The sequence below is a fragment of the Rhipicephalus sanguineus genome, chromosome 4, assembly GCF_013339695.2.
Source record: "Rhipicephalus sanguineus isolate Rsan-2018 chromosome 4, BIME_Rsan_1.4, whole genome shotgun sequence".
NCBI lineage: Eukaryota > Metazoa > Arthropoda > Arachnida > Ixodida > Ixodidae > Rhipicephalus > Rhipicephalus sanguineus.
This window is the reverse complement of record NC_051179.1, coordinates 35,664,657-35,692,543: the sequence shown is the minus strand read 5'-3', so window position 1 is coordinate 35,692,543 and position 27,887 is coordinate 35,664,657. Positions and strand designations below refer to the sequence as shown.

The 27,887-nt window shown below is 47.8% G+C and overlaps 1 protein-coding gene across 1 annotated transcript; it reads left to right on the top strand.

The window, feature by feature from the left end:
- Positions 1-1,147: 1,147 nt before the first annotated feature.
- On the top strand, positions 1,148-27,887 carry LOC119389775 (uncharacterized). Its single transcript, XM_049415489.1, has 9 exons — positions 1,148-1,208; positions 1,371-1,465; positions 15,305-15,412; positions 15,943-16,098; positions 17,219-17,367; positions 18,648-18,797; positions 18,943-19,072; positions 25,766-26,148; positions 27,418-27,887. The coding sequence occupies exons 4-9, from the start codon at positions 15,966-15,968 to the stop codon at positions 27,655-27,657; spliced, it is 1,185 nt and encodes a 394-aa protein (XP_049271446.1). The 5' UTR covers positions 1,148-1,208; positions 1,371-1,465; positions 15,305-15,412; positions 15,943-15,965; the 3' UTR covers positions 27,658-27,887.

The window sequence follows — 27,887 nt, the reverse complement described above, 5'->3', positions numbered from 1 at the left end:
CAAACTCTTGCGCAACGTAGTGTTCACCGAGCAATGAATAGATGGATGTCGACAATGGCAGAGCGTAGCTCATCTAAGTCTGGCTGACCCAAAAGTCGTGGTTTCGATCCCGGCGGCGGCGGTCGCATTTTGATGGAGGCAAAATGCTGGAGGCCCGTCTACTGTGCGATGTCAGTGCACGTTAAAGAACGCTAGATGGACCAAATTTCCGGAGCCCTCTACTACGGCGTGCTTCACAATCATATCGTGGTTTTGCCACTTGAAACCCCACAAACTGTTGTTATTATCTCAGTCTGCCGCTGTGCGAAGAAAATAAGCGAGGTTGCGCGAGCACGTCGTCGTAAAGCTTGCTGTTGGTGGATGATCGGTCACAATGTGTTCGTTTCTGGCGCGATAGAGAGCATTTGACGAAGAGCAGTTGTGTGTTGATAGCTTGCACGTGAAGTCATGGACGCACAACATGACTCCAATATGGCGGCTTAGATGACGTCGAAGCAGCATAATCACGCGGCGATTAACCTGCTTCAGTGTGGTAACGACGTCGCTGGATCGTTATTGGGCATCTGTGCAATGAATAACGAAGGAACCAGCATGCGATGGACTGATAACACTAACGTGCCATCACAAAATTCGCGTCCCGCCATGTTGGTGCTCCAACGTGGCTGTTTCGGTGACGTCAGTGCAAGCCATCTTGTAGCTTACGAGGCGGCGATAAAGAGCGAACGTTGGAAGACTGGATTGTACTATCGTTAATGTGACGCCCGGGTCACGTGAGAATCGATAATGGCTGAATCGAGCAGCTCGCTTTAGAATTGACTGATCAGCTTTCCATCGTGCTGAGATAGGATTATGCAATGCCAGTAGTCATTTTCTTGCCCCGCCACGGTGGTCTAGTGGTTATGGCGCTCGACTGCTGACCCGAAGGTCGCGGGATCGAATCCCGGCCGCGGCGGCTGCATTTTCGATGGAGGCGAAAATGTTTGAGGCCCGTGTACTTATATTTAGGTGCACATTAAAGAACCCCAGGTGGTCGAAATTTCCGGAGCCCTCCACCACGGCGTCTCTCATAATCATATCGTGGTTTTGGGACGTTAAACCCCAGACATTATTATTTTCTTGGAACCGTGACTAACCTGTCGGTTCTTCTCAGGTGACCAGCGCGCTCAACATCGCCGGCTACGTTACCGGGTTCCACCGGAAGCCAGGAGGTGAGACAATGTCCGAAAGTATTTTCCTTCTTCAAAACAAAGCAAACGGAGTTACTCCCATCAATTAGCCTTTCGCGCAACCTATGTTTTAAATATGTGGCATGTACATTCGTTAACCCTTTAATTTTATAATTGTTTGCTTTTTTTAAAAAAATTTTACAGAGAAAAGCCGTCCTGTTGACGTCGTCTACTTCATCGAGACTAGCTTGAACCTAGTCTCCGACGTCGTAATGCTGCGTACGCTATATCGACCACCGGTAAGAGCGATTTGAACGGGAGTGTCTATTTACTCCTCAACAGCTCGGGGCCACGCAACCCGAGCGATGACGTCGTGTCAACGCTGGGTCTGGCAATAGTGATGCTCAGAACCGCTAAGGGGCACGGCGTAGGTTATGCATTCACCCAGGTATACGTGTGGGCACGAGTCTACATGAAGCCTTGGGTTTTAGGGACAACAATGGAAAGCCGAACACGTCCGCGATAGAAATAAGTAAGAGACGGTTAGAGTATTGGTGGCAGAAAAGTAGAGATAAAGAACAAAAATAAATAATGGGGGGAAAAATAAGGTCATTCTGCCTTAAGAGGCAGAGAGATAGACCGTGAATTTATATTTTTTTTGGTATAATAACATAGATTTAATCAATGTAGATAAGGTATTAGGCCAACATAAAACAAGGAAGGTTTTTTTTTTTTTTTTCTCCGAGCCTGGTGGCAGACATGTCACCGCCCCGTTACAAAGGGGACGCTCATAGCATCCATCCATCCATGTGCGCGCAGACTTGTTGTCTCTCGTGCCTTGTTCAGAAGGCTGCGTGACTGGTTTTGGAAGGATAAAGCGTTAAAAAAAAAGAAGGATGACACCAAAGGAGCGTCTCAAGTGCACGTGCAAAAAAAAAAATCACACATTTCCATGTTGTGCTGTTCCTAATTTTCCATGGTAACTGCATGGTCACAGCACTACAATAGCTTTGTAGTAATTTTTGCAGAAAACTACATTGGTGTCACCGAGAAAAAAAAGAAGCAGGTAAATGACAGTCACATTCTCAAACGACCTTCCACAACAAATTATTGCTTTTTTTTTAAATGCGAAGCATTTCTTAGCGAACCTCAGGCACTACGTATCTATCTATCTATCCACGTGTCTATCTATCTATCTATCTATCTATCTATCTAGCCGACTACGTCTGGGCGCTCTCCTGGTCGTCTCCATGGGTTGTAATATACCAAAGTTCGCACAACAGAGGAGCAGTGTATAAAGAAAACGATTCACTAGTCATGACATGAATACCGCAAAATACCTGTCGCGTACGTCATGAAGCCCTTTCTCTCAATCACGTGTTGCACGTACCCGCATACCAGAGTTCATGTTATACGGGTATGTGTCACAGGTGATGCAGTGTCAATCAACACAGTAACCGCGAACATTCACATTGAGAAGCAAGGAAAGTGACAATAATAATAATTGTTGGGGTTTTACGTCCCAAACCCAAGATATGATTATGAGAGACGCCGTAGTGGACGGGACCGGAAATTATGAACATCTGGTATTTTTCACGTGCGCTGACATCGCACAGTACACGGGCCTCTATCATTTCGCCTCCTTAACATTTCGAAATGCAACCGCCGCGGCCGGGATCGAACCCACAACTTTCACCTCAGCAGCCGAGCACCGTAACCACTACACCACCGCGGCGGACGCAAATAAATTGAGGGAGCTGATCACAGAACACCCTTGGAAGACGCTCGACTACCATCCGCTTGTCCACGTGGTCCGCATCGTGGACCACGTGCATTACGAAAAAAAAAAAAAAAGCGGGTCAATGCTTCCTACAATAACTCTGCCGAGAGGACCATGCCCCTTATCATTACCAGTGACTGCAACATTGGTTTATGAAAATCCAAAAATGCCTGCTGCTTACACTGCATGAAAGACTGCATGGATGTGAACAGGGCATCGCAAGACCTCGTTGCCACGTCTAGGGCAGGAGGCATCATAGATCATTTCTTCAGAAGAGGTATCCACGATTTCTACCAGCTGTACTATACCTCGCACCTCACTACACTTAGACCCATGTAGTCGCGATGACGTACGGATCCGATAGCAAGTCCTGCTCGTGCTCACTGGGCACGGTGATGATGACCTTGTTCAAGAATTGTCAAGAACCCCCTCCACACATGCACACGAGTTCGTGAAACGTGCGTGCGTTGTCCGTCATAACGGACAAGTATAACATAACAACTCTAGCGCAACTGTAACAGCTACAACTGTAATTGTAACGTGTACGTGCGGTGCGCCTGCGCGTGCCACTCGGCCGTGTATATTCCGGAGCAATTTTTCTGAATACGAGTAGCGGCTGTCCTGTGCATCTATGTTCCTTCTTTGTCGTGTTCAAATTCGTGCTATCCACTATTGAAGAATATAAGCACTACATATCAGCTTACCGCGTCTGGTGTTGGTAACACCATTGTTGCTGATGGCATCGTTCCGTAACTGTAAACAACTGGTCATATAACACATGTGTGACTCCTCAACATATGTGTGTGCCTATACCACTTGCTCATTTCTCTAGAGCCATAACGACACGTCTCGTTCAATGTGAAATATACGCCACGGTCACTTCCTCGCGCATGCTTCGCAAAACATCGATTCCCACGGTACGTGGGATCTGCCGAATTTTTTTCTTTTGGTGTGTTAGCATTAGCAAATGAAAGATTATGCACGAGTTTGCCTGAAGCCTGTAGCGTGAACTACCGTATTTAACGGCACGATGCCAGTAGTGGCTATAATGGTGGCTAACTCTTGCCTTCTTTTGGTTAGTGTCAACTACCAAGGTAACTTAATTTATTTAGATGTAATTAGAGGTAATTAAATATAACTCTAATGTATTTCCCTCGCTTTTACTGTTACATCGTCTCCGATATTTTCTTCCTTTAGAGCGAAGGCTCTACTGCGCTATGCTCTGCCGGTGGCAAGTTATCTTTTCGTCCACTTTACTTTCTTCACATATATATATAACAATTACTACAATGCACTTAAAATAGTACAATTAACGTCCCCTGTAACTTCCTTGGCTTCATTATCTGCTGGTTTTCATTTTCATCAAACAAAGAAGCGAGCCTTCAAGATTCCCTTCCTTCCCAAGGTCATTCATCGCGTCTCGGTGACCTTGAACCGCGGGAGTGCAAGTGTGGCGTCACGCCACGTGATCCGCCGCGGCGAGGCGTCGCAGCTGCGCTCGCTCGAGCCTCGCCGCTGCGGTGCCACGTGACCAGGTGAAGGAAACCATGTGTGCATAGCCTTTGCAAAACCAACTCAAACGTACCTTTCGCTCGTGTTAGCTAGGTTTACAAGAGTTAAACCTCAGCCAATTTTTTTTTTTCATTCTCTCTGTCCGGCCTTTCTCTCTCTCCCCCCCCCTCAGCGATTTCTCGGCACTCTTCTGGAAGTGATGTGGTTTTTCCTCACCTGGAACGCTGGGAGCACAATTATCTGCGTCTTCTCGCGCTTGCTCGGGTGTTACCATGACTGCAAAAGGGTACGTCCACCGAAAAAAAATTATAAAAATTAAAGACACTCTGAGTACAAGGACAAGAGAATGGTTTACTTCTTGCCTTGACTACCCTTGCTATAGGCGCTATCTCCCCCACGCCTTATTTCTTCATTAAAAAAAAACGTAGACAATGTCACCTCTAAGCGTTTAGCCTATCAGGATTTCGCGCTTTTCGGCTACACGCTGTGTTCTCCGCTCGCGTAGCCGAATACGCACAAAACGAAGTGAAATCAGTTGACCGCTCACGATAGTCACACGAGACAAGACATTACGGGCATGCGACTTCATGACAAAGCAGGGTAAGCGAGACAACTCACAATTCATATCGCTCCTATACGGACCCAATTCGTATTCCCTGACGGCGTCACGTGAACAGACTTCTGGCGTCACGAAGTGCGCCGAAAAGACGGGAAATGCCAGGAGAGAATAACTAACTCATTCTTTTGTATCTTCAGAGGTTGTTTATGGGCGCCTTAAAATGCGTCTCAACGAGAACACCATTCGTTCGCCCACCCCAATGTAACCTATAAGACGATGATCGCTACAAGAAAATGTATATATCATCAGTCTGAGTGCCCCTCTGCAAGGCAAAGGTCTTTCCCATGTTCTGCAAGCACATGACCGCGTTGGAGAAATACATAAAACAAAATAAATTGTCTCAGCGATCCTTGGTTTCGAAATCAGGCTACCATGCTCCCGAAGGCGCGTGCCTTGAGTACTGCGCTGTACACGCGGCCGATCTTTCTCGGCAATGAAGCGAAGGCTACAGAACAAAATTACGCGAGCTGCTACCGCTAATGAATGTAGTCCAGTTGCGTCCGTGTTTTGTCTGAGAAATAACGAGAAAGAATTACTTCATTTTATGCAGGAAGTATTTCAAAATAGGACGCAGTACGGACGGACGGAGAAAAACTTTATTTTAAAAAAAAGACACCTGCAAGATTGCCGGCCCGGGCTCAGGCCACCCGGGCATTATGTGCGGTGAGGCATAGCCTTTCCACCGCTGCCCGGGCCCGCTGGATTGCCCACAGTTGTTCGTATTGATCTGAGCTAGTCAGAGCGCTTAGCCATCGCTCCTCGAGAAGGTCCGGTCCTATGTTGTCCTCTTTGTATATTGTCCTGATCCGTGTCCATTTCCATAAGATATGTGCCATGTGTGCGTATTCGTGCTTGCAGAGCATACAGCTCGCTTCTGGATATTGTCTGGAATTTACTCTGTTTAAGTGTACTGGATTTGGGAACGTTCTGGTTTGCAATCTTCTCCAATCTGTTTCTTGAGATCTGTCTAGTTGTTTGTGTGGTGGTGGTTATTCTTCTCGTTGCTGCTTATAGTGTGCCAGAATGTCGTGGTACGTGATGAGTCAGTCTGTCTCTGTCGTCTTGGATCGCTACTTCTACATTGTCGCCTCCTCCGTCTTCCCCATCGCCTCCACCGCAGTCGTTCCTCCTTCCGGAGTGGGTGAGGGGTGTCGGGCCGTCACTGACCGAGCCGCGGCGGGTTAGTTCTCGCGCGGTTCGGTGGGCCTTCTCGTTGAGGTTGGGAGGGATGCACGGATCTTCTGTATTGACTTCCCCCATGTGTGCCGGGATCCATTTGAGGTATTTGGGTGTAATTTGGCCGTTCCGGAAGTCTTCTGCTCTGCGGTTCAGGATTTTGGCTGCTTCGCTGGAGACCCATCACTTTGTGAAGTTTCTAATGGCCGTATTGGAGTCACTGATTATTGTTATGTCTTGTTTGCGACCACTGATTACGACCAATGCAATTGCCGTTTCTTCCGCTGCCTCTGATGATCTGGTCCTTACGGAGCCCGTTGTCACAGTCTTCCCCTTCGTGTCCATGACCGCCATTGCGAAGAGGGAGCCGCTGACAACATCAGTATTGATGTCCAGGTTTCGGGGATAGCGGGCGGCGTCTACAAAAAGCACCCCCTCCCGCGCGCCGTGGTTTTTGAGGATCGTTCTCGTGCGGCATTTTCTTCTCTCGACGTTGTGTGCGGGGTGCATATTCTTTGGGATGTTTTCCGTGACTATTGCGGATCGGACGTCCGGGTGAATCTGCATCTTGGGGCCCCTCATTTCGTGGTAGTTTATGGAGATCTTTTCCATGATTTCTCTGCCAGCCTTAGTTCCGGACAATCTTTCGAGTTGCGCTATCCTCTGTGCTTCAGCGATCTCGTCCAGCGTGTTATGTACTGCGAGTTGTAGCAGCCTTTCGTTTCTTGTGTATTGCGGTAGACCCAGTGCTTCTCTGTTATATATCTTATACATTGTAATTTCGCGTTTTTCCAAGTGGAAGAATGCGGCACCTATGGCGTGTGCCTCAAAGGTTTAGATGGCTCTCCGTCTTCAGGTGAGCGGTCGTCACCTTCTGGCTCTTCGCTCTACTCGCCTCAGAAACTTGTGACGAGCTCCACCCACAAATGGGTGTATAAGCAGACAAACCATATTGTACGCGATGCATATGCCGCGCAGCCATCGCTTTCCTCAGCTGTACGAAACGCGCACCAAATGTGCACAGCTCCGCTTTTGAAGATATTAGATTAAAAGATATGAAGGAATTTTGAAGATAATTGTCATGAGATGCATAAGATTTGGTGGCCTTGCATAGTTTGTTAGATATGCAGACAAATTCTGCCTCCAATGCAGGGAAAATACAGGGGGCTTATCAATATAACGTATGTTTGGAGTGCTAGTACAAGTTCGGCTTCATAGGCAGCTCACTCTTCAGTGTTTTTCGTGGTATTTGGCACCTTGTTTGGCGCACCTTTAGAGTTAGCGCTACACCGCTGTCGCAAAGGAATTACGACATGTTTGTCCAGCTTGGTGGCAGCTCTTGGTGACAATGTACAGCGGTGAGCACTCTTAGGGTGAACACGCGAGCGCGTGGCCGACGGCTCTGTCGGCGCCGCGTAACGGTCATCGGTGGAAACATTGCGCATATGCATCATGCGTTCTACGAAATACTCTTTCCACCGCGCGCACGCAAGCGTATCCCCGAGAAGCATATCTATGACGCAGTGCGCATGGTGGAAAGAGTGTATCGCAAAGCACATGCTGCGCATGTGCAATGTTTCCAACGATGGCTGTTATGCGGCGCTGATAGTGCCGTCGGCCACGCGCTCGCGTGTTCACCCTAACAGTGCTCACCGCTGTACGTGATCTGGAGACGTCGGTGCAGAAGCTCGTCGACAACCAGAGCGTGTAGCGTTCCCAGCCATGCGCCGTATTTATCAAATTGTTTTCGTATACCTATTTAGGAGTGTGGTTTGCTGGGCCAGTTGGTCCATGATGAGTAGTGAAGGCAGTGAAGGGTTCCAACAATTTCAAACACGAGCACAAGAAAGGAAACGCACAGGACAAGGCTGGACTTACATCTGAAGTTTATAAAAAAAAAACGGTTTTCCCTAGGACACCACCACGCATGCGTAAAAAGCACCATCATGTCACTTCATACTATCTAGCACGCACCCCCACCCCCCTCTTTATCTTAACCGGACCTTAACACGTGTGCTACATGGGAAATTATAGATTATCAAGGTAATGAAATTATCAGTTATCTGCACCGAAGGTTCAGTGACACATAATTCAGCGCCCAACTTCCTGATGTGGAAAGCTTCGCATATTTCTCTTTCCAGTCTATTGCGTTTGTGGCAGGGGCGTAGCCAGAAATTTTTTTTTTTTTTTTTGGGGGGGGGGGTTCAACCATACATTATGTATGTTCGTGCGTGCGTTTGTATGTGTGTGTATATATGCGCAAGCAAAATTGAAAATTTTCGGGGGGGGTTTGAACCCCCCCAACCCCCCCCTTGGCTACGCCCCTGGTTTGTGGGGAGGGAACGCAATAGACTGGAAAGAGACGCCACGCCTCATTAAGCCTAGTTGAGCGTGGTAATGCGTAACCTAATTAGCTAAGCGTAATTTAGCTTATTAAATGAGAGCCTAATTAGTCATAATTAGGCCGAGTTGAGATTCTGGTATGCCCAGTCATGTCGAGCTCGGCAAGATGAGCCGAGCTTATCCAAAATAACACTAATTAGGACTGAGCCTATTAGTGATAATTATGTTAAATAGCTAATTAAACCTAGGTTGACTTGAGATCCAAGCTAATTGAGACCAAGCCTCGAATATGCATGGGACCAATTAAGCAAAATAGCCTAATTGAGCAATATAGCCTTAACATAATTAGGGTAATTAAGCGTCTTGACGCTGTGATTGCCAAGCGATTCCCAATCGAACGCGATCGATACCTAGCCAATACCCGTGATTTACAACGTGATCACGTGAACAATTCGGGCATCGGAGTGCGAATGCACGTGTGCTTAATCAAGCCAGGACGAGCCGAGTGCCGACCAGCTCTGCATGCTCTGCCCCAGCCTTGCGCGACTCAGTGCAAGCTGCGCAATTTTTTAAACCACAAAAACGACATTGGTAAAAAAGTGACATTTTCCCATTGCTCTAGCACGATTTATAAAAAGGTCGTGCATCATAAGACTTGCAGATGAAACGCTCGTGCAAGGACATGCCAACTTGCGCTACCCTTTGAAAGTTCATCAGCTTGCGCGAACTTTGCCTTGACATTCCATTTAAGTAACTTTAATGGCGCTGTCCCGCAGCGTTTGATGAACAGTTGGTCGACTTGGGTAGACCTAAGGGTAAGTTTTGGTCTCCGACTTCTATAGCTTCAGTGTACACACGCACAATACACTATGACCGGCTTGTTCACCGTCGTCCACTTCCATTGTTCACGGAGCAAGCACGTCCTTGTACCACACCCAGAGCAGCAACTGATGAGGTATCCGAACGCGCCCGCAGGTCAAGCGGGATAGGGCGCGAAGGAGTGCGAGGAAGGTGCGGAGCGAGCGCTGCGAGAAGAGCACGTTGACTTCACAACAAAGACGGCGGGACAAAGCGAGAGCACTGAGCACAGGGCGCGAGCGCGCGACGCGAGAGCCACTGGGTAAGAGGGATGCGTGGCGCAGACTAAAAAGTGACGTCAGCCCTTCCCTCACACTATACCGAGATGATGCACTAATGTTTAGTAATGAGTCAACTGATGAGCGAAAGAAGACCGTCCTGCAGTGGGTATGCATGTGCCATCTTGATAGCACACCTCCCCTTGAAAAGTGTCGGCTCTTTCAATGAACTCATTCAATAAATTTTCGTCAATTATCATTACAGTTAATTGGCCCTTATCTGTACTAAACTTATCCTCCGATATCACATGTATCCTCTACAACTCGTAACTTGACACATTAACTCCTCGTTATATGAGTTATTTTTTATTGAGGTTTCTAAGGCTTCGATGGGAGATAGTTCGTATGGCATCGTTTTTTTTTTGTTTTTGATGCGGTTTACATTTACACCAGGACAAAACGGAGAGGCTTGCGCACATGTGTGTTTAGTCTTTCGGTCTTAGTGCAATGGTATAGCGCAGCACCAAGAGAACGGTGAGGTTTCATAACATTCGGGCCAACGCTCAACTTCCTGTTGGCTGGCTCCTTCATCAAATATGCAAGGATTTTACGCGCCAAAACGAGGATATGATTATGAGGCACGCCGTAGTGGAGGGCTCGGGAAATTTCGACCATCCGGGTGTTCTCTAACGTGCGCTGACACCGCACGGTACACGGGCCCATAGCGTTTCTCCTCCATCGAAATGCGACCGTCGCGGCGGGGATCGAACCCGCGATCTTCGTTCCGGCAGCCAAGCACCGTTACCGCTGTACTACCGCGCCAGACAGTTGCCCGCCTCCTTGAGAAACATAATGTCGCTATGCGCTAGCGCCATAATATCTGAGGCCCGTACTCCACAACAAGCTCTTACGATAGAATTTCGTAATCAAATATTTAATGTATTTTGATGCTTGACGTGCTAGCGAAGGCAAGTAGCCAACAAATGGTCGAAGGGAACTTATGCTAACTTAAATCTAGTTGAATTCATTCGCATACACATAGACACGCAATGTTAGCATTCTTGAGAACTAATCCTCTAGTCTGCTACAATTTAGGCGGAGATGAATAAAGTATTAGCTTAAAATCAGAACGCTTCTTTCGGAGATATGCGTCCATAATTACGAACGCAGTTTGTCCCGCGACATAGTCTTGCTTCACGTTTGAGAATGTGTTTGACCACATTTTTTAAATATATTAGTACGACGCGGACCGGCGATTCTTGCGTAACTTCGGTGGAATGTTAGATATTCCGATTAATATAGATGTCATAGTAATGAAACGTTAGTTTCACGAACTAGTACAGATGATCTCTCGCTCCTGATTTTTATTCTTCAGGCCCGTGTGAACCTCGAGGCGATACCTTACAACCGCAGTGCTGCCACACATCGGGTAAGCGTGGATGCTTGTTATCTGCCACTGGCGTAGCCGGGGGAGGGGGGGGGGGTTGCGTTTAAACCCCCCGAATTTTTTTATTTGGCATGTGTATATATAGACGCACACATACAAGCACCTACGAACATACATAAGCGGTGGCCGAATCCCCCCCCTCCTTGAAAAAAATGTTCGGCTACGCCCCTGTTATCATCCTTTGTGAAAACAGCAGCTCAAGTGCTCATCAGTACCCTAATCCAGTGGAATGCTTGATACATATGCGTGCGCACGGCAGGGAGCTCCCCCTCCCCCCCTCCTTTGTCATCTAAGGTGGGCGCCAAGTGTGTACCATACCTTTACTCAGTCCGACTTGTCCCGTCATTGTTTAAAGTGCAGGGCAGTGCAAAACCACGTGAGGTGCAGAAACCTTAAGGGAGGGGGGACAATGCAATCGGCTGAGAACGTCGAGGTAATTTAAAGGGGAACTAAAGAGAAAAACCATTTTTCTTATATTAGTAAATTTCTGTTTCACAATACCAAAATCACCACGCTTGCCGCAAGAAGACGCCTGGTAAGCGAGAAAACGCGCAAAAAGAAAATGCGGGTAGCGACGCCACTTAGAAATTCCCGCACCATATATGGTGCGGGAATTTCTAAGTGGCGTGGCTACCCGCATTTTCTATATGTAGCGTTATATATAGCGTCCCGACGTCATAGATTTCGACGGCGTCTACTAGGGCCTACGTAGTTCCTAATCGGTAAAAATGATATACATTGACCTCTGAGGGGGCCATTGACTTAACGTACCAAGTTTCAGGAAATTTCGTTGAACTAATGTCGCCAAAGTACGACAAATACACTTTGAAATCCGTCACATCACGCGCGACGATTTCGGCGCGGAATTTAAAAATGGAACTATGACCTTGATTTTCTCCTGTATTAATATGCTTTGGAATTAATGACATTAGAGTTCTCAGAGTACACTTTATCGATCTAAACAGATTCATCGTTTCACTTTATTGTCCCGTTAACGCGTTTCTCACACATGCTGCTCTTTATATCAATTGTATAACTTAGTTTGTTACCAAGTTTGCAGCATGTTTTTGTCTTCAAGTGCTACAGCGCGTAACATGCTGCCGAACCTTTTTTTTTTTTTTCACGTCCATTTAAGTGCGGCCACCGAGGCCGGGAATCGAACCCACGCCCTCGTGCTCAGCGGCGCAACGCAGGAGCCCCTAAACCACGGTGGATAAACGCGTCACTTTCGAGAGAACTAACCAGGCCTGCTCTACGTTCTTTTCTACTTTCAGAAAATACTCTTCATGGCTTGCTCATTCCAGTACGCGCTGTTATTCATTTTCAAGGTGAGTGCGCATAGGCATTTTCGTCGGTTCGGCAATTTCGATTTCGCCACGTATGAATATGCAAACGCCGTGTTCGATTCTTCCTGTATGTAGCTCGTTACACAATGTCACCGTCGTTGTTTGTTCTAATAAACCGTACGGTGGAGAGCTAAAAAAAAAAACAACTTTCTTGTATTATCTCGAAAGTTCTTAGAAAAGGCTTTCTTCAAATCACGCAAGCTTTCTCGAATCGAAACTATTTGTTAAACCTAATCCTGACTGCTAGAGTACTGAAAAGTGTCAACCAATATTTACAAAAATATGTTAAAGTGATCTCGTGCGTCGCTTACGTTTACGCGTAAAACAAACACTACTTAGTCGCAGAAATTCTGGGAGAATGAAGCGACAGTTATGAGCCGCAACTTCGTAACCATCCGACTTCCTGAGGTGAAAAGTTGGATAACTTGGGTTTCTTGGGTATAACGCTTAAAGAGACTTAGGCTATGAGAGTCGTCGTAGTGGAGCGCTCCGAATAAACTCGACCACCTGGGGTTCTTTAATTAACGTACGCTGAAATCGAACAGTACACGGGCCTCTAGCATTTCGCCTTCATCGAAACGTATTGGATAACTTACTTAAGTACCGCATAAGTTCCTAGCAAAGTTGGGATGAGAGGCTGAAGACATTTTTTTTCTCTTTTTTGTCTGATAGGAGCGGCTGACTGTAGTTGTACTCACGTGCGAGTTCCAGCGTTATCCGCAGCATGTTTTATGAGAACCAGCAACTTACTGAAGTCAGGGAACGTGTTAGCTTTATATGTATTTTTCTTTTTACTTCTAGTTCACGCTTCTGCGCGTGGTATACGCATATTACGAGGAACTCAAGGCAAAGAAGACCACGAAGAACGTCGACCACCGCGCAGAGGCCGGAGAAGCCGTATCGCAAGATTTTACTTGCAAGACCACTTGAACATCCCGAAATACTTCACGTTTCCGCATTTTTACTTGATCAAATAAATTTTTGCGATAAACTTCACCTGTGGCTTGACAGAATGAGATACTCGATCGAATTCGCACTGGCCTGCGTGCAAGGTCTTCTGATCTTATGGGACAAGCTACCGCAACATCCAAGTACACAAAGTCCTTTTAGAATTGATAACTGGCCACCAGGCGCTCAAGATCAGCGCATTCACTGCGCCGCACGGACGCTATACTCTGCGAAGACGCTACTTCGTGTTGAGGCAACATCGCCTTGACTCAACTCCACGTACGGTGACCAGGTGTTTACTCTCCCGAGGACTTGGCAAGAGAACGATCGCTTTAAGGAGGCCCATGAATTCTGCATGCTTCTTCCAACCTCCTCGCACCACTTTCCAAGTGCAGATGACGTTTCTTATCCGACAACCTTGAGCACTCCCTCTCCATAATGATCCAACCAATAATCCCATAAAGCGCTGACCGGCGACGCGAGTAAACTACATAAGACAAAACACGCCACCCTGTAACCCTTTCTATGGGAATGCGAGCATGTACAGGATGGACATGCAGTCTTCTCAGAACAGCTTTGGGCGCGGTGGAAGGCCATGTTGATCGGCTCAGATCTGCAAGAACAACTATGAGCCATCCAGCAAGCCCTGAGAGGCGGCTAACCGACAAGTTCTGTCCACCACCCCTGGCGCGGCTTAGGCCCAGGCCTCAATCCGCTGGTTTCTTTCAATAAAGTTGTTTGACTCAATCATTCTTGTCTATCAGGCCAGCGGGCAGATTGCAAACGCGGTATTGGTGTTAGGAAATGTCCCAGCCCCCGCTCTTTGTCACAAATTATCATAAGCATCAGAATTTCAAAGCGGTAGATGATGATGATGATAATCCTGGGATTATTGGCACCTACCCACTCAGGGGCCGCTGCCCACGGCTTCTTCCTTCCTACCTTCCTTCCTTTTTCCATCCCTCCTACTGTCGCCCGATTCGTGGCTAGTTCTGCGTAGTGGGTTGAATGACACAACCAGCATGCAGCCAAGCGACCAACCAACCTCATTCTCGCGAGCTCGCGCAGTCTCGAGCGTGCAGCGCGTGCAAGCGGCAGAAGAAGAGCTACCGTGCGCCATGGCGGTCTACATAGCCGCCGTGGCAGCCGTAATCGTGTATTGCATTGCTGTTATGTCCGTCGGCGTGTGGTCGGGCCGCAAGCTGCACGAGGACAACAGTCACCCGACGGCGACCGAAGACCTCAAGCACGCGTTTCGCCGGCACTCGCACGCGGTACAGGGCAACTTCGTGCAGAAGCTCTTCCTGGCCGAAGGGAGGCTGTCGGTCACCCTCGGAATCTTCTCCATGACGGGTGAGCCACCACAACATGACCACAACACCCGGCACAAAGGGCGTACGTCTTAGTTGCGCGGGCGACGAGCGACACTCTCGCTTCTCTTCCGAGCACTTCCGGTCGAGCACTTACATCCGGTTTTCCGAATACTCAGATAAAGTGCTCTAAATATAAAACTGGTACGAAATCGATGGTGATTGCTCAAACTAAGAGTTGTATTGGATACATATGATGCCGGAGCAGAAGTTTACTTAAGGGCCAATAACTGTCGGAATAATTAAAATCGAATGAGTTCATTGAAGAGCAGACACTTTTCTTGTGAGTAGCTTGGATCGTTGCGGCACCTGGCGGAGCAGATCTCAACCACGCGCTCCTTTCTACGTGGCCTCTGAGATCCGCTTCGGCAATGCGACGAAACGCAATGTTAACTCAAGTAATACGCCAGGGCGCACGAACGCCGACGTGCGAGTGCTACCAGACAGCGAAGTCGAGTATTAGGGCCGGCTCCAATTTAGTGTGATAACGTATTTGTGTCATGATTATGTTGGACCTGCAGCAACCTGGGTCGGAGGTGGCTACTTGAACGGAACAGCAGAGGTGGCCTACACTAGTGGCATCCTGTACTGCTTTGCTCCGATTGGCTACGCCCTCAGCCTCGTCCTCGGTGAGTAGATAGCCCTTACTTCATTTGCCATAAGACACGGGCAAATGAAGTTCAAAAAATAATTACAAATAATACGGCGGTGCGTTTCGATGAACACAGTTTTTAAATCAAATCAAACCAAATCATTTTTTTTCCAGAAAAGTACAGATTCTGGGGAGTTTCCTTGGCTAAAGGCTGTTATGGACAGCAGGACTCACAACATTGCAATGACCTACGTGGCAGTGACATTATGAACACTGTAATGTAATTTAATTCTGAGTAAAAAGAACGTGCTTCTTAGAGCACAAGGTGTACGTCGGAAGTTGCAGCAGCTGCAGTGCTGCGTACCACTTGCTGTGTACTTTTCAAGTGTAATGACCCGACATTTCAAGCACGAATGCTTCTATAATTATAAATATTTCTTTCCGAGGGAATGCGCTCTCTAGGTAGTACCGGTGCCCAACAGCGGTCAGGCACAGCCACGTTTCGAGTAGTTAAACGTCTTTGTCCCTTTCCCATGCCCTGTTTTAAGATATTCTCTGTTACTGCAGGTGGCGCTTTCTTCGCGAAGAAGATGCGAAAGACCCGCGCCGTCACCATGCTGGACCCTTTGCAACGGCACTATGGCCGTTGGATGGGCGTGTTACTCTGCCTGCCAGCAGTGTGCGCCGAGATATTCTGGACGGCCACGATGCTGGCGGCTCTAGGTGAGAGGCAGCAGCGACGTGATTAATCTCGAACTGTATAGGCTAACCCGGCCAGCATGCGTGATTTCGTGGAGAGACCATTGCGTAACAAGAAACTTCGGTCGTATGTACGTGATCAGTATAGATTTATGGAGTCTTGCACCACCGTGGTCACCGCACCAAGTACGGGACCATCAGGATTCTTTTCCCTTGAAGGAAGAGGATGGGAAAATGCAGCTACGATGAAAGAACTATCCGTCCCAACTGGCACCGCCACTGCAATGCCCATTTTCCAATTAGACAACAGAGTTTTAGTGCCGGGACCCCAAGCCGTTGGGTCAGCACGTTCTTGTGTCCTGTAGTACTTGTCCCAAAAAGTACTTGTCGGTTGAAACATGTGCGGGAAACCAAATACATCCGAAATATCTGCAGAGCAGGGTCATATTTAGTGCTGATAGAAATGCGAAGGGGCCCACTTCTTAGAGAGCTGGCTTGCGAAGGCTTCCTGTTTTTATTTCCTGTCTCTGCACCTAAATACTTGGTTTTTCAATGCAAAATCATGGCGATGAAAGTTGCACAGAATACACGTTGCGTCGTAAAACTCCTTCATATACGGCAATGAACAGCCCGAATAACAGTGACGTCAGCTGATGTGGTGATTAGCACGTATACGCTACGTTCGGTTTTTATCACATGCATGCATCTTTGTCCATGCTTGCCCAATTAGGAACTTTTATGCAATGGCGCATAATTCCTCTATAATTAATCACGTTATGAGCATAAGTGCGGTAAAGCGTGCACATACGTGTATCGAAACTAACAACCGGTTTCTTTATTTCCAGAAAATAATCGCAAAATTGTAGCCTAGAGCATTCCGCTTGAGTTGTTGCATTGTTGCAAGTGTTCACGCAGCGGGATTTGTCAGCGGCCGGATTTAGACAGTGCGATGCAAAATAATGTTGTATTTTGCCCTCTGTGTATTTTTCCTCGTCGTGTTCTAGTCCGGCGCCACTAAACCATGTCGCCTACATATATATTACTCCGCATCAAAAGGTCGTCCTTTCAGCCATAAAGCATGCATAGATATTAGTGAAACGATGCGCAGAGTCGAAGAAAAGTCACAATGGCTGCCATTTCGCAGGTGATGCGGCCGGCACCATCATGCAGGTGAATTCTGCTTACTTCGTCGTCATCTTGGCGTCGATCATCTTATTCTACACTGCGCTGGGCGGCTACTACTCGGTGTCGTACACGGATGTCTTCCAGATAACCAGCACAGCCGTGTTCCTGGTAAGGTCGCCTTGTACCTCTCGAGAACATGTCTCTCCGCTCCGAAGCCAAGTTCCTCGCAATATTAAACCCTCCCGTATCACGACCTGAGAAATTTTCAAGGCAGTGCAGTGAAAACGCACTTCTACTGCGAATACCAACGAGAGGTACGTCAGTGAAGGAGGCAGTGTCTCTATTTAGCCATCTCAACGCGTAGAGCTACAGAGCGAAACTGAGTGCGAACAACACAGAATACATGAGGTTCTTCGCCTCCAGTTGTGCGCTATAGCTCTTGTCATGACCTACCAACTAGCCCAAGCCGCCACTCTTCTGATTTAGGCATCGGCTCAAGTAAACGCACTGCCTCCATCACTGACAGTGCGTCCGCGCCTTCTTCGCTGACGTGGACACACCGCCAGACAGTGTCCCACAGTCGGGTATTCGAACAACATCTTCTATTCGGGGCACTCTCGCGATAAGAAAAGGTGAAAACAGCATGCGTAACAGCTGAACACTATTCTGAATGCAAGATTTATACGGCTACAGCAACCCACTTTGATGTTAGGGCTCGTTGCTTGGCAAGTTGGTGTCTGCTACCTATAACATACGTAGCGCTGCAGCGCACTCACAAAAGAAGACGGGACAGGCGCCTGTACCGTTTTCCGTTGCGTTTCTTATTTTGTGAGTGTGCTTGAGCGCTGAGTGTGCCAGTTACCACTTTGGCCTGGCTGTCTGTCTGGCTTCGTTCGATACGACGAGCGCATAGAAAGAATTAGGAATTAAATCCTGTAGCCGTTGTATAAGGAATCGAATCTGGGACTGCGTCGCGCTAAGCGAGTGCCTGTGCTCTGCGCCATGCCAACAGCTGAGATGGCGATCAAAATATGTGCAGCCGAGAGTGGAAGCGCGCGGTCGCCGTCGGGCTGTCGCCATATCATCGCGACTCGAGCGTACAAATAAATGTTCAGAAGTTCTCCAGAGACGCGAAGTAAGCTTTCATTGTTAAAGCGACGAAGCCACTGGCACCACACATCGATGGATATTTTGTACTCGAGAAGGCAGCTCACGCGTGAGAGCATTAGGCTTTCTCAGACTGGTAGCGCGTGTGGCTGATAAATACACGGAGCCAAACGGTCGCCCAGTCGAGTTTCGTTCAACCTGCTCTAATAAAGGCTAACTAATGTTCCTGTGTGCTGCGCAAACGCTGTCGCACAACATCGTGAATCGTTTGTCAGCTTCTATCGTTAATGTACCCGGCCATCATAAGCCATGTACACACCCGGCTATTCTTTCGCATGCAGTGGATATGCGTGCCTTACGCGGCAAAGAGCAGCGCCGTCAACACGCTGCGGCCGCCTCATAACGACTGGGTCGGTCACATCCCGTCCAGGGACATTATGAGGATCGTGGACGGTTTCCTGGTTACCGCGCTCGGAGGCATTCCATGGCAGGTGAGTCAAGAAAGCGGCATTGGGGGCTATCGAAAGACAAAGAACGATAATAATAAATAAATAAATAGAACAGTATAATCTATATATATAAATAGTCTCATGTGAGCAATCAACACATTAAAGGACTCCCCGTCACGCGGCGCAGGTCTACTTCCAACGAGTTCTGGGCAGTGACAGTGACTTCACTGCCAAGATGCTTTCGTACGCGGCTGCCATTGGATGCCTGTTCCTGGCGCTGCCACCGGCGATCCTCGGAGGCATGGCCAAGACCACGAGTAAACTGCATGACGTGTATACATAAGCATGAATAAGTTCACGATGATGTTCGTTAAATGGGTTATTGGACTTCGCTTATACTGCTTCTAATACTGCTTCTACATGCATTCTCTTGGGGTGTCCCATATTTCTGTTCGCGCAGTAATTTCCGACAATCGCGGTAACTACATCCTTTAAAGATGTTCCGCCCATGCTTGATGCCATCCACGCTAAGCAAAATCTTTCTTAAATCGTTTCAAAGAAATTTACAAATAGATGCATGATGCGAGCAACTGTATATATTGTGTTCAACATAATGCCCTCTTATTGAGCTAACATAAATGTGGCAGGACATGCCGCTAGCGTAGCCAGGATGGTAGGGTGGGGAGGAGGGGTCCAACCCCCCCCCCCCCCCCCCCGACATTTTTCGATTTGGCGTGTGTATATTACACGCACACGTACAATCACACGCGCAAACATGCATAAAATATGGTTGAACAGCCCCCCTCCCCCCGAAAAAAAATTGTCTGCGACCCTGTATGACGCCAAACCCGAAGAAATAAATTGTAAAAAAGAGGTACATTGCGCACTGGATGCTTCCTTAGACAACAAATAATTATCAGCCGCCGTTACAGTTAAGGAAACCATATATCGCAGGTATTGAAATAACAGATGCACGCTTTCTGAACACCGCCAATTTCTTTATTAACCCCCCTGACATTTAAGAGCTCTTCCTGTAATTGCGTGCCTGAAAAAAAAAAAAAACAGCACCGCTGCTATACATAAATTTTGCATTTAGTGCATTTGTAATTTATGTATTCTGAGTTTTGATCTGTGCTTCTGTATATGTTTACTGTACTGTGCGTTTTATTGATCCCACCGCAGTATGCAGTGCGTTTGAAATATGTGTATTTCCTATTTTGGTTAGTGCTGTGGGATTTGACCATATCTTTTCTGTTAGGCGGACAGTCACTCTTATTTTCACCACCCCCCTCCCCCATGAACTTTGTAATCGTCGAAATAAACCATTATTATTATTATTATTATTATTATTATTATTATTATTATTATTATTATTATTATTATTATTATTATTATTATTATTATTATTATTATTATTATTATTATTATGCGTATTGTGCCATAAGATCAGATCGAGACCCACGAATTCCACCGAACGTTACCACGGGGACGTTAGAAAAGGAATGATTCGCCTTTAAAATCAATTTTCTCTCCCTCGGAACACAAGCTGCGCGTAACTTCTTTAGCTGGCTAAATATAGGAGCAGCTGTGACTGTGCATGCTGCAACGTTCTGTCGCTACTCAGACTTCACGGCGGCCGGCTACTCGGGACCGGCAACCCTGCGCAATCAAGACAGGTCACGTGTGCTGCCTTTCTCGATCCGCTACCTGACGTCACCCACGCTCTCCGTGCTGGGCATGATCGGCATCCTGGCGGCGGTCATGTCGTCCGTCGACTCGTCCATGCTCAGCGCCTCCGCCATGGTCACGTGGAACGTCTACCATGCGCTCATGCGACCGGAGGTATACAAATTAGAACACTCGGTGGTTGTGGTATTCTATGATAATTGCTGGGGTTTTATGTCCCAAAACCACGATATGACTGAGGTACGCTATAACGGACGGCTCCTGAAATTTCGTCCACCTGGGGTTCCTTAACGTGCTCCTTAATCTAAACACACGGGCCTCTAGCATTTCGCCTCCGTCGAAGTGCGGCCGCCGCGGCCGGGATTCCATCCCGCGACCTTCGGGTCAGCAGTTGTACACTACTGCTGTTGGTGTTCTGCCTCCTGAGGTCGCAACTTCGTTACCAGGCCGTGAGGTTCGCATTCGACATCTGTGGGCGGAATGCAAAAGCATTTGTGTAAAAGATTTATGCGTGTTTATAATTCGGATGTCCTTCAGTGCGGTGCTTCTCTTAGTAAATGAGTTGCACTGAAATGTTAAAATATTTTTAATCAGTCAATCGTAACTGAGCTCGGGGGATATTCGCGTGTAAAAAGAGTGTGCTAATATTTTGTCACTAGCAGTGCTAAGCAACCAGACCTCGAGCCAACGTATATGTAAGCCCTTTGAAAGCAAGGGTATCGTCGCTGTTTAGGAGGCGAGATGAAGAGGGGAAGGACGTTAAATCATACCTGGAATTGTAGTAAGACATCGCGCTTTGCACTGAGTAATGCAAAATCTCGTGAAAGTGAGCGATATAGAATACCGCCCAAGCATTTAGTCATAAATTACACTAGAGAGTGGGTTCTGTTCATTGTTAATTTTTCAAGGCCATTTCTAGACAAAATAATTGATAACGTCTTAAGTACATTTTTTAAATGTAGATCATAGGGATGCATGAATTATCTTGTCGATTCAATTTGTAAACGAGCTTTTTGAGAACATTTTGAAGACTTCGTCTACATTATCTGAAATATCAAGTACACCGCCCATCAATTAGTTGATATTGCCACGTGCGTTTCTTTATCGCTTTTGCTGTATTCGGTTTTCGGCCACAAAGACTGTCAGCAACGCTCAGCGCGAACCGCGCCTCGTTGCTCGAGAACCTTCGCGATCATTGTAGATCGTTTTGTTAAGATTGCGCGCAAGACGCGCATACTCGAGCTTATTCTAGAATTTGCACGACAGCCAGCGATAACGCTGGAATATTCGACGGCACATGTTTAAATGCCGACGCGCTTCACCGCTTGTCAGTTGATCGACGGACGACGCCCTGTTCGCCGCTATCATTGTACAGCGTGCATTGCTGTAGTTCTAGTTCTCATTTTCCGGCCACAAGTTCGGCCAAATAAACAGTTTCATCCTACAAACGCCGACTGCTGTGTTCGTCGACGTCACGACCACGTGACAATATAGATCCGTCACTCGTACGACAGCATCTGATTCCATCACGTCTATACCGTTCTCTTAATCGTATCGAATTAACGCGACAAAAACTGGTTCCTTAACCGTATTTTCTCGTGTATAACGCGCACAAAATATACAGAAAATTCGGAGCTAGCTTAGCGGTGCGAGTTTTGGTGCGCAAGTTGGCTTCACGGCACCGCTTCACGATAATGCAAGAAAGACGGCTTCACAACAATACGCGCTTTTTTAGGGGCGAAGCTCCTTAAGGCGGCACCCGTTCGTCCCTCGTAGTCGTCGTGATCGTAGTAGTGAGTAACAAGTCTTACGCTTTGACCTCCAAGGTGGTGCCGGTGGGAGATTTCTCCTGTGCGTTGTTGAACAATAAAAAATTCGCAGCGTGCGCGTTAACTAAAAGCCGAATTCTTCTGTCTCTCATTCCCCATTAGCAGCCATTGGCATGTTCCAGTAGGAAACGTTAGTAGAAATAGAAGTGTAAGTGTTAGCTAAAAGCCGACTTCTTCTGTCTCTCACTGCCATTAGCAGCCATTGTTTACCTCCAAGGTAGTGCCTGGTGAGATTTCTCCTGTGCGTGATTAAACAATAAAAATTTTGTTCAAAACGCCGTTGATTGATGAAATAAACCAACGAAAGACGCCAGATGTTTTGTAAAAGCAGAACGAAAGAACGCCAGATGTTTTTCTTAAAGTGTAGTAGTAGTAGTTGTATTTAGCCACCTCGCCCGATCGTCAACGGGCGAGGTGGACCGGCAACGGCGCGAGGACCCTGCCGTACGAGAGTTAAATCACACTAAAAGACATATTTGCGGGCGATACACTCTAGTGAGCTTTCAACTTTTCGTCTTAATGTACATGATAAAGAAATTATTTCTACGAAAAACGCAAGGCACACCTTGAGCAATATGTTTGGTTTTGGGACGCTAAATGGAACCATGAGGCGATGCGAAGCTGGAGCACTTGCACGATCGCGTTCCGTTGGCTTTCGTTGGGCATGCTACCGACCTCGCGTCGTGGAACGCGCGTCCTGTCTTCCCTCTAGCCTTCTCTTTAATTCGCACAGGGCGAGCGGGGAATGCGGTCGCTCTTGGCGCTCTTTCGCTCGGGAGCGGACTTCTTCCTTGCATTTCACCGATCACAAGTGATAATGAAGGGACCACGTAAACCAACAGTACAATAAAAGTTTGATGTTTAATATACACACGATGTTTCACACTCTTTATATTATGTACTGGGCGCATTTCACGGAAGAGTTTCACGGTTTACAGATGATTCCCTCCGTAGCTTCGCCCCACTCATCATCATTCACCCCGTGGATATGCTGTGATTTTTTTTTAATATATATTTTTCCACGCTTTGTAGTTGGAGGTGCGTGTTATATGGAGGGGCAGATTATACGTGGCAAAGTATGGTCTCTGTTACTGCTGCACTCTGTATTTAGCTACGACAACATAGCAGCAAAATTTTGCGTTAATTATGGAACCATCAATTATTTTAAAAAAAACTCCGCACAGATGGTCAACGAGGGAATCGGAAACATGCGGCCCCGGTGTTTATCAGTAGCTGCGATCACAGGCGTGCGCAAGGGGGGGGGGGGGTAGGGTTAGGGCCCCCCCTAGTCACCTAACAAGGGGTGGGGGGCAAAATCTGCCCCATACGTTGACATAGTAGGGGGGGGGGGCGCTGCGATGAACCTTCGCCTCCCCTGATAGGGAACCCTGCGCACGCCTATGACTGCGTCTATCGAAGTGTCTACTGTATAGCTTTTGATTTCTCTATCACCACATTTAAGAGATGCATGCTTCAAACTTTGCATTTGGTGACGTTAGCTTAACGGACATTAAGAACACCTAAAGGATTTAGTGTGTAGCGATTCATGCTGCGGCGGGTGTCATCCCTCGCTATATATGCTGACAAAACCTGAAAAGAAACTAGCGAAAGCGCGGAGACCCTTCAAGGTAGCGTATGCTAGCATTATAGTTTCTGCGTACTCACGGTCATTTGCCACGTCCTAGCTACACACAGCTACGCCGTAAAAACGGACTTGAAAGAGCATTCTGTAACTCGGTGTTCTGCGACGCTGATAATGACGAAGCAGCGCTAATATTCGCGCGTGTAGGCATCCGAGAAAGAAGTGGCGCTGACGCTGCGCCTGACGGTATGCGCGATCGGCGCGTCGGCCACCTACCTGGCGCTGTCGGTGAAGTCTGTATTCAACCTGTGGATCCTCTGCTCGGACGTGGTGTACGTGTTACTCTTCCCGCAGCTGGTGTGCGTCTTCTACATCAAGCACACCAACGCCTACGGCTCCGTCAGCGGTGAGGGAACCGCGAAGTTCGCCATTATCGCGTCGCGTACGGTGTTCGTGAAACATTTGACCGCCTGTGTTATCGCATGGTTGAACAGGAGCTGTTGTGTGTGTTTTCGCTGAGGCATGTCGCAGTTGTATGCCACTTTGAAAGCACTGTGCGGAGCGAATGAAACCGCCGACCTTAAGAAAGCTACACGTCTGCACTTATTTTTAAACAGCAGAGCTAGCTGTTTAAAGGGACACTAAAGGGAAACAATCAACTGGTTTAGATTGGTAAACTTTACTATGAGAACTCTAATGTCGTTAATTTCACCACCATAGGTTCATTAATAGACGAGAAAACCAAGTTAAAAGTTAAAAATATCGCGCCGAAATCTCCGCGCGTGACGTCACGGATTTCAAAGTGTATTTATCGTATTTTGGGGCCATTCGCTCAACAAAATTTCCTCAAACTTGGTATGTTAAGTCTATGACCCCCTAAGAGGACAATGTACTTCATTTTTACCGATTAGGAACTACGCAGGATCTAGAAGGCGCCGTCAAAATATTTGATGTCACGGCGAATGGTGCGGAAACCAAGGTGGCGTCGCCACCCACATTTTCTTTTTGCGCGTTTTCTCGCTTACTAAGCGTCTTCTCGCAGCAAGCGTGGTGTTTTTGGTATCGTGAAAGAGTAGTTTACTAATACGAGAAAAATCGTTTTGCTCTTTAGTGTCCCTTTAAGCTTGGCAAAATTCCGTGGGCGACCACCGAAAACTCGGCGGGTATGCGCCACAGCAAGCGGGTATATGTGCCAAACAGCTCCTAGCAGAACATAGCCATGCATAGTACAGTATAGCAATTAGGGGATGGGAAAGGGAAGTGAAGGTGAATACTGATGCAAGGGTGAGGAGGAGGGAAATGAGGATGTGAGAGGGTAAACCATAGCATAGCCATGTGCAGTATAGGATAGCAAGGGGTGGGAAGAAAAGAGAGGGTAAGGAGGAATGATGTGAGGGTTAGGAGGAGGGGGAAGGAAGAGATAGGGCAATATAGAAAGAGATAAAGAAACAAAGATGAAAGAAACAAGATAGTGAAGAACTCAATCTGCGTTCGCCATGTGGTGGCGCTTGCTTACCAGCTCCACGGTTTACTCAGATTACACAGGCGTCTAACTGGCTTTAACTTCTTTTTTTTTCTATAACAAAATGCGTCACACTTCGCGTATTACGCAGGTCCTTCTGGGTCTTCCGAAGTTTCTTTGAAAACCAGAAGCAGGTTTAACGTCCCAAAACTTCGATATGATTCTGAGGTATGCGATAGTGGGACACTCTAAGTTACACAGGCCGGAATGCCGTCGAGGCCGGTATTCGAACCCGCGTCCTCGATAGAAGCCGCTTTGAGACGTTTGGTTCGCGTCGCTACATAGAAGTTTTCTTCACACTTACGTGAACGCGTGATCTTGAACACTCGTTTTAGTAAGGCTAAGGTTAGACTGCAGCGGTCTTTCTCTTGCTCCTCTTCCTAATACGCAGCCTTCTTCCTGGGAGCAATTTCCCGGTGGCTCATTGGGGAGCCGTCCTTCGCCCTGACCGCATCGGCGCACACGGCCTCGTACGAGAGCGACTGGAGGCACCGGTTTCCTTACGGGCTGGCATGCATGACTCTCAGTATGACCACGTTAATCGCAGCCTCCCTGCTCGTGACCGTGGCTTTTGAACACCGCTGGCTGTCACTCCGCTACGACGTGTTCCATTGCTTCAGCGACGCGCGGTCCGCTGGCACACGACATGTAGACGTCACTGTCGGCTTAGGAACCAACGAAGCCCTAGTGGCAAGGGAGGCCCTAGCTGTCGACAAGGGCAACGACAAGGCCAACGACAAGAGCAACGACAAGGTCAACGACAAAGGCAACGGCGTACGTATGAAAATAGTGCCTCAAAATAGTGAGTTGTTGGGCCAATTGGTTCAGCATCTTGCGTAGAAGCGGTTCAGAAGGAAGTGCACAGGACAGCAAAGGCGCTTTGCTGTCCTGAGCACTTTCTTCTGAACCGCTCCTGCGCTCCCATACGCAAGATTTACGTAAACATTCTGCAGGCGGACATGTCTGTGGCGCAGGAACGGCGTCAGCATCGAGGGGCCACGGGGGTCAGACGTCCCTTCCCCCCATTGCTTCCCTAAGAGCAAACAATCAAAACACAACTCATAAGTTCCCCACCTCCCTGCTCCCCCCCCCCCCCCCGCCTATTACCTTAGTAAAAAAAAAAAACCTGGCGCTTGCAGTATGCAATCTCGGATAGCTTGAAACGGCCAGTGTTACGCGCACAGACGTTCGTTTCCTTGAGATACGGTTGATGCATGCACCGAGAACCGAAGCCAGGCTAGCATTTGAGAAGGCGATACGCAAGGAACCGATTGCGTTATCGCAATCTACTCTTGAAGGCGAAGCTCAAGCGTCCTCCAAGTTTTTGTACTATCGGGAGCAATATGAACTGGAACACCGAGTTCATGTTTATCAACGATTGTTTGTACTGATAAGAGTGTGACATATTTAATTGCCAGAGATACCTTTCCACTTGAGCATTTAGTTTCATGAACACTTGAATATGCCAACTGCATTTAGCCGCAATAGTCTTTAAAAGGTCATTTCAGTGTTCCATCTCATATTGCTCACGACTATGTCTTTGTGGTCGTCCTTGTTAACGTCTGCGCTGCGTCGAAACACGATGGTCGTGTCCGTAGTGTCTCGCAGCATAAGTTTACATTGAAGCTGCTAGTCTCTATAGTTACTGGTCGCGATTTTTTCACGGCGTCGTGCTCACACAAAAATGTGAGCCGATCCCGAAGACAGTGCAAGGAACCGGGGAGCGCCTAGTCTGCTGCTACTCCAAATCGCATCACACGACGTCACCAGTCGACATTATCACGTTACGTTTGACGCGATGCCTCCACGCGATCTTCGATGTGGTCACGTGATCGCCATGTCGGACGTCACCATTTGGTCAAGGGTTTTGGCACTTTCGGATGTTAACGTCAAATGTTTCGCTTCGTGGATCATGCAACAGTTCCGCATTTGTAAAGAATATATACTCCTCTCAGCGGTTGCAGCGTTGGTTTTCCTCAGCCTTGCTGAACACCCACCGTCGCGGGATCGGGATGGCGAGTCATACTGTTTGTTACGATGCAGGGGAGCGACGGGAGAATCAAGGCCGCCGTGGACGGAGAGTGCGAGCGCACGAAGAGCGGGCACAGGGACAAGGTGTACTCACGGAAGCCAAGCAAGGGCACGGGAGGCACCGACAGTGCTGGCGTTACAGAGAGCGAGCGAACTCCCTCCGTCGCGGCAATCTCGGCGCTACCTGCAGGGGCAGCGCGGACGGTCCCGGAAGTAGCCGCTAAACCAGCACGCCGCACGTCCACGAAGTGAGCAGCGTTGCGCCACGCCATCGCCCGCTGCTACCAGCAGAAGCGAAGGCTTAAGCCAGAAGCGGGCATTGAAAAGTGATACAGCTGGTGCCAGCAGTCTGGAACCACTGCAAGGAACTACAGTGCTGGCAGCAGCCGCGCGTATCCGGTGGATGGTGCCGCCAATAAGGCGGTCTGGTAAACCTGGTATACCTGCCAATTAAAAATGCACAGAACGAATTAATAAATACA

Excerpts from the sequence above, each read along its gene's own strand:
- LOC119389775 (XM_049415489.1), top strand. The coding sequence starts at position 15,966 with ATGCGAAAGACCCGCGCCGTCACCATGCTGGACCCTTTGCAACGGCAC. Across the intron at positions 17,368-18,647 it reads CCAGCACAGCCGTGTTCCTG|TGGATATGCGTGCCTTACGC; the intron begins GTAAGGTCGCCT and ends TTTCGCATGCAG. Across the intron at positions 19,073-25,765 it reads AGGCATGGCCAAGACCACGA|CCTTCTTCCTGGGAGCAATT; the intron begins GTAAACTGCATG and ends CCTAATACGCAG.